This window comes from Saccostrea cucullata, unplaced genomic scaffold (genome assembly GCF_032062105.1).
Source record: "Saccostrea cucullata isolate Sc308-1 unplaced genomic scaffold, CSIRO_AGI_Scuc_v1 ctg731, whole genome shotgun sequence".
In the NCBI taxonomy this organism is placed as follows: domain Eukaryota; kingdom Metazoa; phylum Mollusca; class Bivalvia; order Ostreida; family Ostreidae; genus Saccostrea; species Saccostrea cuccullata.
Genome location: NW_026933217.1, coordinates 501,789 through 513,251, shown reverse-complemented (window position 1 = coordinate 513,251; position 11,463 = coordinate 501,789). Strand labels below are relative to the sequence as shown.

Below are 11,463 nucleotides of genomic sequence, written 5' to 3'. Positions count from 1 at the left end.
AATTCCTTTTCTTTGGTCCTTGGTACTGAACAATCAAACTTTCATGGCCCCTAATCAGGGATTCAAGAGTAAAACCGGAGCTGTGATAATTATATAATGAAAATGCATCAATTATATAATCTCAAATTTTCTATTTTTTCCTGTGTATGCAACCAACAAGCAAATTCAAATACACATATAGTTAAAATGCGGGAGGTTGCTTTTTCAAAAAGTGTGAAATTAATTACCCTTAGGTCGGCGGTTCTTGGAAAGACAAGGCTCCATTGAATAAATATTGAAATTGCATCAATTCTATGAAGATCCTCTTTTCTGCTTTTAGATATTTTGCACATAAACCATGCAGTACGTAGTTATAAATAGTGGTGACTTCTATTTCCTCAAATCTTTCACTTTTCATACCCATTTCACACATATTCGCGTTTACCAGGGGGGTCAGCGTTTTCTAGGGGGGGGGGGGTCCATGGTAACTTTTTTCTTGTTTTAGCTAGTATATACATTTTTTAACCTGGTAAATACCAGGGGGGGTCCTGACCCCTCCCCCTCCCCCCTCTAGATCCGCGCATGTATTCAAGCCTTTTGGGTATGTTCGTATAAAGCTTCGATATCTAACATTTTGCAGAAACCAATCATGTCCATTTTCCCCGAGGTGAAAAATTCTAGTGTAACAGACAAGATCGTAATCAGCTTATTGTTCCTCTTGTCCGTGTTGATGCTAAAAAATATCAGGATGTCATCCACGTCATTCAGACTCAAACAATTGCTACAATAAAGATGGTTGGACACCTAATTGTGTTGCCTGTATTCACAAGCATGATGAAGAACCTCTTTCAAAACGTTCGAGGTTGTCCTTTGAGGATTCTGAATTTCATCGCTCCTTCAAACCATAACAACCACAAGATACTCTCTGTCCACTCTACTAGTCTAACACAAAATAATAAGGAGTCTATTGAAACAGGTAAAATGGGGGAAACTGCAAACAAAGAAACGGACAAATAAACTGAGGTTCTTCCTTTAGTGATTCTTGTTCTTCAGAAGAAGAAGATATCTCAGAAATACCAGTTCAAAGGCCCAGGTTGCACTTGAGAAAATGGCATACACAAGAGATTGGTAGTACTCCAAATCAGCCAAGGAATATCTTCTTTCCAGCAAAGAGGTTTGCTAAAAAGATGAGATATTTCAATGCCTGGTTTGATCGGTAGTCTGGGTTACAGTGTTGTATTCTGTTTTCCCTGCATAGAATCATTTCAGAAGGATATGGATATAACGAACGGTAATGACTATTCAATATCAATGTCCAGAAAACAATACAAAATAGGAAAAGCAAACACAGACCTCTGATACATCAGAGGTGGGATCGGTGCCATGGAGGAGTGAGCATCCCCTGCTGACTGGATACACCCGTCGTGTGCTCCTTGTCATGATCGGAAAATAACTGAAAAATCCGTCATAAATTTAGTGTATAAATAATGGACTAACAATAAGTATGACAAGAGGCCCATGGGCCACACCTCTCATCTGATTTCATGAGCTATTTAACCAAAAAAAAAAAATCAGCTCAGTATTGAAAAATTTACTTGTTGCGAGGGGAGAATTCTTTTATACTTGAGAATGTCACTATATCAATAAAGTATATATACAGGGTGTCCCAAAACATATGTTACACTTTTAATAATCTATAACTTAATCAAACCACAAGCAATCACAAAGATATTTCGTCAATATCTCGTGTATTAGCATAAATTTTATCTGACAAACTTTCATCAAATTCTGTTTAAAAGTCAGGTATTTATGATGTCCAAATGACGTCATCATATTTTAATATGAAACCTTCATGTGAACAGCTGATAGAAACTGTCAAACTTTAATATGGGTGTAAATATGCTCCTTTAGTCATTGAAAAACATGAGAAAACAACATCCTGTAATGAAAGTGCCCAAGGGAATGCTAATTTACAGATTTGTGGGGAAGTTTGAAGTTAAAGGCACCATAAATGACAAATGACTTAATTCTGGTATTAGACAAAGGGGTGCCCGTACCAAAGAGAACATTAATACCATTAATAGAGTTATTACTCTACTGAAATATTATTTTTAAAAAATCCCGGCTTAGACGGGAGATAGTACCTTTGGTAAATCTAGTGTTCATGCAATACTCGAATTCGATTTAAAACTGACTTCTCATATGATAAATGTAATGTAGCATTTGAAAGAGACAGATATTAGAAGTTGTTTAAAGTTTGCCCACTGGATTTCATTTAGACCCGAATCTGAAAATTTAATAGATGCATCGCTTTCCGACAAAGCCCACTTCCAATTTAACAATGTTATTAAAGAGAATCTGAAATTCTAGTGTTAGGTGAAACCCAATTTTAATGTGGTAAAATCTCTAAACTGTTAGGACGAGACATTTTAAACCAAGGTAAAAAAAACTTCAGAAATCGTGTTCAAACAATGTTACTGCCAAGGGACGTAATTTGGATTATGCTGTAAAATGACCTATGTTATCTTGAAGGAAAAATATTGAAAATGAATAAGGAATCTGTAAAAAATGTATGTTTGACAAAAATTTTATAATAAATTTAGTTTATATTCTAAATTTCTTTCATGTAACTTGATTCATTAAATTTTTATAACGGTTTAAAAGTGTAACATATGTTTTGGGACACCCTGTATGTATCATTTTGCCATACTTGAAAGAAGATTTTAAAGATTTTTCCAACATAAATACTTGATCTCCCAGTGTGTGCATGACCGCTAGCTAAACCCTTCCCTGGGCATTATTTGAATAAATTTAAACCTTTTTGTCCTTACGAATGCTTACATGTCAATTTTTTCCCTACATGTATATATTCCTATGTAAAACTTTGATCAGCCATTGTGGCCCCGCCCCATCCCGGGGGTCATGATGTGAACAAACTTGAATTTAAACGACCTGAGGAATAGTTCTGGAGCTAAAAGAAGATTTTTAAAGTTTTTTTTTTAAATACTTTGCTATGTAAAACTTTGATCAGCCATTGTGACCCCACCCCATCTCTGGGGGTTATGATTTGAACAAACTTGAATCTAAACTACCTGAGGATGAGTTTTATCTTTCTTGGCCCAATGGTTCTGGAGAGGAAGATTTTTAAAAGATGCCATTAATTTTTCACGACCTTTGATCACGACTCGTATAATGTATATGCATGATACAGATATGAAGCCAAAGGTTCTTCACTGCCAGTCTATTTTGCCAAAAGACTGTACGTACGCCATACATATCAAGTGTGGCTGAATTTTTCAGACTTTTAAATCCCATACAAATATTCACTACTGTGTGTATCTGATCATGAGTAGTGGTGAGATTCGAAACCACATTTTCCCAGACATATTAAGCAGCCTGACTGTTAGCAACATATAGAGAGGACAACAGTAGACAAGACCTGTACAACATTGACCCATTTTACATGCCTTTTATACATGATATTGGTGATTTCTATCCGACGAGGCTCATATACAGTTAATCAGACACAAGACAGTTAGTACAATAATTAAACATTTAGTGCAGGAAGTATATATACTGTTAAAAGTCAATTTGCCGAGATGCTAAAAATTCTCAAACCAATTTTCTGCAACTATAACGCTATCAGTTAGGGCTCATTCGGCGCCTTGAAAAGATTGAAAAAAATCACTGAGATCAACAATGAGTCAAATACGAACAAACAATTTGCTTTTAATGCATGTTCATAAAAATGAGACAGATGAAATGAATCCAGAAAAAAATAGTTGAGGAGCTCGTAAGTGAGAAAGTGGACGCAGACTGGCAATTTTTGGAAAGTTTAGCTAAACACCCTGTGACTCAGAAATGATTGATAACAAAACGACAAGGAAAAAAATCCTTACCCCCCCCCCCCCAAAAAAAAAAATAATAAAAAATTAAAGATAAGGGATTTCATGGAAACTAATTAAATTCTATGGACATAATAAATCAGATGTACACTCAATGCTTGCATACACCTATGGAATTATCTTACTTACTGGGGGTTTTGTCAATATCTCATTTTTGGTGTGCCACCCCCCACCCCCACCCCAAGTGAAATCTCTTGATCAATGTAAGTAAGAAAATAATATTCTTTGAAAACGAAGTCTACTTTAGTTGCTTACTTTTGGAAAGTGATGTCATTTATGATGTTTATATGATAATAGAAAAAAACTGTCAAATTTCAAAAATATATGTATTTCTTCTTTTTTTGTGCATACAGTGGTATTCACGTAGGGCAAGGCTATGTAGCTATTTAAATTGTACTCAAATGGCTTTGAATACAATAAAATTTATAAATTAACTGATACTTTAAAATATTTATATCACATATATACCTCTCGAAGACCTAATTCTTAAAACACATAAATATTTTGCATATTTGCAGCACTCAGAAATCAGGACATTATACCCCTTGCAAACTTTAAAAGCGATTTTTAAACAATATACAATAGATCATTTAGCCCACACTGAATTAAACTAATTTTATATATGATCCTTAAAAGTTATAAAATCAAATTGTAATTTTTAAGTTTTGCTAGGTTGGGTTTATTAGAAGTTTTTATACTATCAGGTCATCAGGTCATTATACCCCTGTCAATTTCTCTGTCAAATAAAACTAAATAAAAATATCTAATTTGGCATTTTCTTGATGATTCTTTGATAAAATGATAATATTCACAATTTCAAATAAAAATAATATTGTTTATGCACATAAAAACTCTTTATTTTAGTAAATATATGCAATCAGATCAATCAGGGCATTATACTATCAGGGCATTATACCTTCCCATTCGGGATCGAGATTCCAAAAATTCTAACAACATAATTCGAAAGAAATTTTCATTTTGGAGGATCATGATGCAGAATGGACGATTCATCTAATTCCTCAGATTCATCTGGTTCTTCAAACTCCATTTCATCACCCTGTTCATCTCCTTTAGCATCGGAATTAAGGTGGAAAAGGGGAAGATCTCCCTCAAGCTCACAGACGTATGAGAGCGATGACAGTTACATGTACACCACCCGAGTGAAATGTGCCAGGTTTTGTAAAGACCGTGTTTCAGAATGGGATATTTATAAATTAGAATCTTTTGGAATCATTTATGACGACAAAGCAACAGAATTAGCCGAGTTATATGAATCAGCCATGAAAGACTTGTACTTTGTACTTGATATCGAAGATTTTGCTGAGTTGTGGACTAAACTTCTTGAGATTAAGGAAATTCTGGTGGAATCAACCAAAAAATGCATGCAGAACTTAGATGTAGATGAAGAATTTTCTGAAATTGATTCAATGAGTCCATTTGCTGTTGTAAAAGAAACCGAAAAATGTCTAAAAGCAATTGCAAAAATTAAAGATGAAATGTCGACAAAAGGATCTACTTCATCATTCGATAATCTCTCCTGGTATGAATTTAATCTCATGCAGCGAGATGGGGGTAGAGACCAAAATTTTAGTCTCTACCCATTTCGCTGAGATTAATATGAAACATTTTTTCATTATTTTATTACAGTCTTTCATTTTCACTTGGCAGGTGAAGAAATATGTTGTTTATATAACAGAATTGTTGAAATTTTTAAATCACTGTAATGTAGTAAGTGGCAAGGCATGTATGATTACTTCACTTTGTGCTGAATAAATAAACAATTACAGATAAACATGACTTAATCTATGTGAAATGATTTTTTATTTTTATAGGCACCTTTTTAGCTTTTGGCATACAGCTATTTTGGAGTATGTTGAGTATTACTCTGACCTAATTAGAGAATGGAGTTCCCATGGGAGACTTGGAGTGGAGGGGGAGTTCTGTCAGCTTCTGGTCTTCTTCAGCAGGATATTCCTATTGAACTCAATGTGAGTGTGTTATGCTTGTAACAAATTTGAATTTTTAAATTGGTGTTGGCAACGTGTACCTGGTTAACGTGTTAACCGTCGAACGATGCAAATATTGGTTAGTTAACTTAAACAGGTAATCAGTTACTCACATAAAAATACAGTAAAACTTGATCATAATGAAGTCACTGGGACCCATGAAATTACTTCGCTATATCCGTAATTCATTATATCCGTATTAAGGATAACTTCTCCATACAGTATCTGTGAATGCAATATCCGTGTTCGTACTAAATGAGTTTTGCTGTACATCTCATATAGTAAATAACTGAAAAATAAAATGTTCATTTGCATACCTGTCAAACAAATGTGATACTGTGGGGGTTCATGATTCAAATTCAGAATTGAAATGTTAGGTCATCATGGTCATAGCGCACAACAACATTTTTCAAGGTTGGTGTAACAAAATGGTCCCCAATTTTTAGGCATCAATGCAAACACATGCATGTAGGTATATGTTACATTTTATTGCAGACTTAATTGAGTGGGGTCACGATAGAAAACCAAAGTACAATATTGAAATTATATATATAGGAAAAATATTTTTCTCAAGAACCATTGGGCCAGAAAAGCTGAAAATTATGTGGAACCTTTTGAGGTACTATAGATTCTAAGTTGTTTTAATTATGAACCCTGGGTGGTAGGATGTGACAATGGTAGGTATTATAATGGAGTAACTCTGGTGAAGAACATTTGGGCCATAGTAACTCAAGTGAACATCGTTGTCCATGGACTTCTTGTCTTAACCATTTCATGTCCAATTAGTTTCATTTTGATGATTTTATCACAAGAGTAAAAGAGTAAAAATAAAGCAAATACATGTAATGGGATTGTCACTATATATACTCTGAATCTAAAATCATATTTATATGCAAGTATTTTATGACGCATGAATTTAGATTTTTATTTCTTACCTATCAAAACCCTAAAAGAAATAATAATTATTGAAATGAAATAATAATGAATTTAAATGTTGCAGGAGAGGAGATGCTTCGCCAGAAGTGAGAATAACTCTTGATGGAGTGGATACAACCAGTGTACCAGATCTAAGATACAAGTTACAGGGAGAGTGTACACATTTTAAAACTAATCCATCTCTGATGACAGCCACAGTTGGAGAGGTTAGTGGGAAATCTCTTAGTGGTATCTGTCACTGATAATAATTTTGAGTTATATTGTATACTGTAAATGTATTATGGTTAGCAGTCCTGTAATAAAACTTTATAGTTTCCCACATGGGGCAGTGCTTAGAGTGTCTGGTCTAGGTCATTGAGTACGGAGCTGATAATTAGGTAGCAGGTTCAAATCCACTGTGGGACGTGGAGACATGTCCTCCGGATGAGACCGTATAAATGTTCAGTGTTGCTGTAGACACTGGCATAAGAAAGAATTCCTTCATTGCTCGATAGCCTAGAGTGCCAAACAAATGAATAAATTTGCAGCCCTGAACCCTCCACCAGCAAGTGGTGTCATCTCCATGAGTGAAAAATTCTTGAGAAGAACAATAAACAATAGACAAACAAACAACATTATACATATATTACATGACTTCGAGGGCAGCATACCAGAATATTTGCCCCAAGGTGACAGGAAAGCCCTGGAGTGTTATGTCGCCCGATGCCGCAGGCAGAGGCTGTCGCCGAGGGGCAAATATTCTGGTATTGCTGCCCGAGAATTAAGTCATGTAATATATGTTATATAACATTTTTAAGCATTGAACCCAAATTGATCATCGTACATATTTATTGAACGCTATGTACGTACATATATATGTACGTTGAGTATAATTCCGAAATATCTCGTCCGGTTTCATGGCAGAATGTTTTCAGTCTGCTGGTCACACTTGCGTTGATAACCTTTGTTGTATTTAAAGAATTTTTCTCCACAATTAAATGTTATCTAATTAATATTCCTCTGAAAACAAATAAACAAATCGCAGACGTTGTTTCGACTTTTTAACTTTCGCGGAACTGTTTACGTTTCCTTAGCAACTGCCTCTGTGAATTTCATACCTGACATAATTAATGTGCAGAATGATTGCACGCGAGGGAATATAACTGTGTTCGGGAGGGCATCATAACTGTTTCCGGTGGAACATAACTGTATCCGGTGTGATTCGGCAATTTTTCATGGCATACGGATAAAAATATTATATTTGTGATATAATGGGGAAACTTCTTCAAAAATGTTATATTTTAATATATTGTGTGAATTTATATTGACAGAATTGCAGTCAGTATATCCAGTTAACAAATAGTGACAATAGCCAGTTAATTTTCTATTAGCAAAGAACAGAGATTAAAAAAGGGGTTAATTTTATGAAATTATTTATCAAGTTTCTATGCCTACATTTGATTTGATGTCAAAACTTGCAATTGGTTCAAGATTAAAAACATCATGGGAATGAGTCTGTAAATGTGAAACTAAGAATTTATTTTCAAGTGCAGGTTTTTGTATAATATGACTGTCTTCCTTTATTTTTATTACAAATACATTACTATAGAGCTACAGTGCCATCATAGACTTCTAATGAATAATCAAATCTGTAGATTTTAAATTAATTTAATCATATTAAAAATGTAATTTCAGGTGAAGAAGTGGACTCTTGCACAGGATGAAAAGACTACCACAGGTTTCAATATCAGAAACATGAAGTTTACAGGCCAGTCTGTAGAGAGCTTGTTAGGAAGGCACGGGGGAGAGCTTCTCTTGGAATGGAAAAAGTCCGCTTTACAAGATACAAATTTAGGAATCATTTGTGTTAAGAACATGGTTAGTTATTGTATTGATTTTATCACTGGAAGGGCTTAGTGTTCTTAATTGATTGATGCTTGTCAGTCTGACACTTGTCCCTCTTTTATCAACTTCTGAACTTTCCATTTTGTTCATTTAATTCAACATGTTAAAAGGGTCATTTCCTCTTAAAAGGGGGGATAACTAAGAATATAGGATGGATGTCCTTCAAGCATATATTTAAAAATCACAAACTGGGACAGAAAAACCTGAACAACAGCAAGAGCTTGAAAAGTCATGTTTCTGGAAAAGCTGTTTTAAAAAAAACTTCGATCATGCCAATGTATGAGACATACCAGAATCGGTTCATATAAAAAAAATTATTTTTCTCATTTCTTGTATAAGATATATAATATGGTTATATTCAACATTGCAGATCATTTTCACATGTTTGAAGTTGGACAGGGAGCATCTATCAAACTTAGCACATGGTCATCCCATGGAAGATGAGAAAAGTAGCATCCACTACTCAAGGCCTTACAACTTCTTAGTCAGAAAAGATCGAGAAGAAATTATGGATACTATGTTTCATCTTGGATTGCTCTGTAGAGTTAAAAAGTTTACCTTACTTCAGGATTAGGCATTTTTGCATTTTTGTTTTGTTAAAAAGACCTTGAATACAGATCAAACATTGTCAATTAGTGCAATAACATGATAATCAAAGACTTGCTACAGATATTTCAAGAGGAAAATTGACCAGGACAGAAAAATATAAATGGTTGAGTTAAGACACCATTGTCTTCAGACAGAATGGAACTAAATTCAAAAAAAAAAAAAAATGAACGCAAAATACACATTTGTCTTGGGGTTTAAAGCGATGAAACCTCTAGATGTTCAGTGCAAGTCTAATATCTCATAACCATTGTATCATTTTGATTGTTGAAATGTTGAAATTTAATACATGTACTGTATTCTTTATTTTTAAAAATAATGAATAAAAATGAGCAGAAGCACTTGTGTTGTGTATAGGAAAACGGAGCAGGCAGAGTCCATGCTAATGAAAGAGGATTCAATGTATATATCTCTCAGTAAGAGTTGCTCCTGGGCATTATGCTAATGACATATGATATGTACATATTTATGAGGCTTTAAAGGCTTATGTTCATGAAACTTTCATAATTGATGCAGTTAAGGTCATTGAAAAACTTCCAGTGAAAAGTAGGTAACAGTGACCTACTTTTGAAGTTACTTGGCTATATTTAAATAATGGAAACTATTTAGCTTAGAATCATCAAACTTTGTCAGTTGGTGCATTTTGGGTCCCCTGCAGACTGAAAAGTAGGTCACTGTGTCTTACTTTTCATTTTCTATCGCTATAATGAAATATTTCAGGTATTATTTGGCCTAGAATCATTAAACGCTGTAAGTTGATGCATCTTGGCTCCACAGAGTAGGTCAACTGAAGAGTAGGTCACTGTGACTTAAAACAAATATGTTTTTTTTTAAACCATGCACACAAAAGCTTAAGTTAGCTAAAAACTTCCCATAATAAGGTCCCATCTTTAAGTACATGTAACAAACAGGAACTGAATGAAAATACAATATTAATAAATCTCTCAAAATACATAATAATTCTCTCATGCAAAATATTAATAAAAAAGGCCATGAAATTACAAAATTATATCAATGTGGCCTACTTTTGATTAATACCCTCCTAGATCTTTGGATTTTAAAATACATGTTACTGACAAGGTTTAATCATGTTGATGGTCTAAAGATTTAGTGTGTAAAATAAGTGCCTAAAACCATTTCCTTTAAAACCTGCAATATTAAAAATGCTGGGCATTGTGATCTACAGAATAATATAGAAAGAAATTAAAGAAAATTGTGCAATCGTGCAAAATAAAAAAAAATAATTATATATCTACTTTTCCTTTTCATTGCCATTTATTTACCATTAAGCTTACAACATTTTGTCAAATTATAAGAAACACAATTCTTAATTAGATTACTAGTAATTTATTTTCTCAATTTACAGCAATCTGTGATTTCAGATATTGTACTTAAAACAATTCATTTCTATCAACTGAAACCAGGAGTAAAAGCTATGATACTTTAACCTTTGATCTAGTAATAGGTTGAAGTCAAAATATTAATCTATGACCTATGATAAATATGATGCCCTGTACCCCCCTTTGCTATTCATTTCGTACACTGTAGTAACAAGCTTATTCAGAGAATCTGTCCCTGCCTCGGGAAAATAAGAACAAGACAGGCGCTGAAAGGGGGGAGGGGGGGGGGGTCGAGGGTGTACACATTAAGGAGGGGAAGAATGGCAATAGGGAGTTATGGTTAAAATTTAATATTGCAAAAACTCGCAAGCTTCCTGAGATACATGCATCACCCAGAAATGAAAGTTTTACACATACACACACAGAATGTATGAATTAGTACAATTCTCAAGTAAGCTTGGACTTTCAGTAAGTCGAAAAATAAGTCATTCTTGGCGCAATGTTAAATTAGCGTCTGTCAAATAGTGATCAGATTTTCATTGGTTAAAAAATATATCACATCAGAAACTTTAAATTGTTGTTGACAAAGATGAGTCGACTTAAGCCCCACTTCTGTGCCGTGCGAGAACTTGTAATTGGCTATTTGACACACCAGTTGACATTCGCCTGAATTTTTATCCTTTGTATATTTCAACAGTGAGGGAAAACTGTGTAAATCTCAGAGACTAATTATGTAGCATCAAAATGCCATGCCTTACTAAAAGTCCAAGCTTATCTGGGAAATGACTTCTAATGACCTTGACCTCT

At 34.1% G+C, this 11,463-nt stretch overlaps 1 protein-coding gene across 1 annotated transcript; it reads left to right on the top strand.

Moving 5' to 3' along the window:
* Window positions 1-4,821: 4,821 nt before the first annotated feature.
* Window positions 4,822-9,654, top strand: LOC134237699 (uncharacterized). Its single transcript, XM_062719834.1, has 5 exons — window positions 4,822-5,424; window positions 5,717-5,872; window positions 6,891-7,032; window positions 8,501-8,683; window positions 9,081-9,654. Exons 1-5 carry the CDS (start codon window positions 4,883-4,885, stop codon window positions 9,282-9,284), a joined length of 1,227 nt encoding a protein of 408 aa, XP_062575818.1. The 5' UTR covers window positions 4,822-4,882; the 3' UTR covers window positions 9,285-9,654.
* The last annotated feature ends 1,809 nt before the right edge of the window (window positions 9,655-11,463 follow it).

What these genes read in the sequence shown, in the direction of transcription:
- LOC134237699 (XM_062719834.1), top strand. Translation starts at nt 4,883, where the DNA reads ATGGACGATTCATCTAATTCCTCAGATTCATCTGGTTCTTCAAACTCC. An exon ending in TCATTCGATAATCTCTCCTG is followed by an intron (nt 5,425 to 5,716) that starts GTATGAATTTAA and finishes TTATTTTTATAG; the next exon opens with GCACCTTTTTAGCTTTTGGC. An exon ending in ATATTCCTATTGAACTCAAT is followed by an intron (nt 5,873 to 6,890) that starts GTGAGTGTGTTA and finishes TAAATGTTGCAG; the next exon opens with GAGAGGAGATGCTTCGCCAG.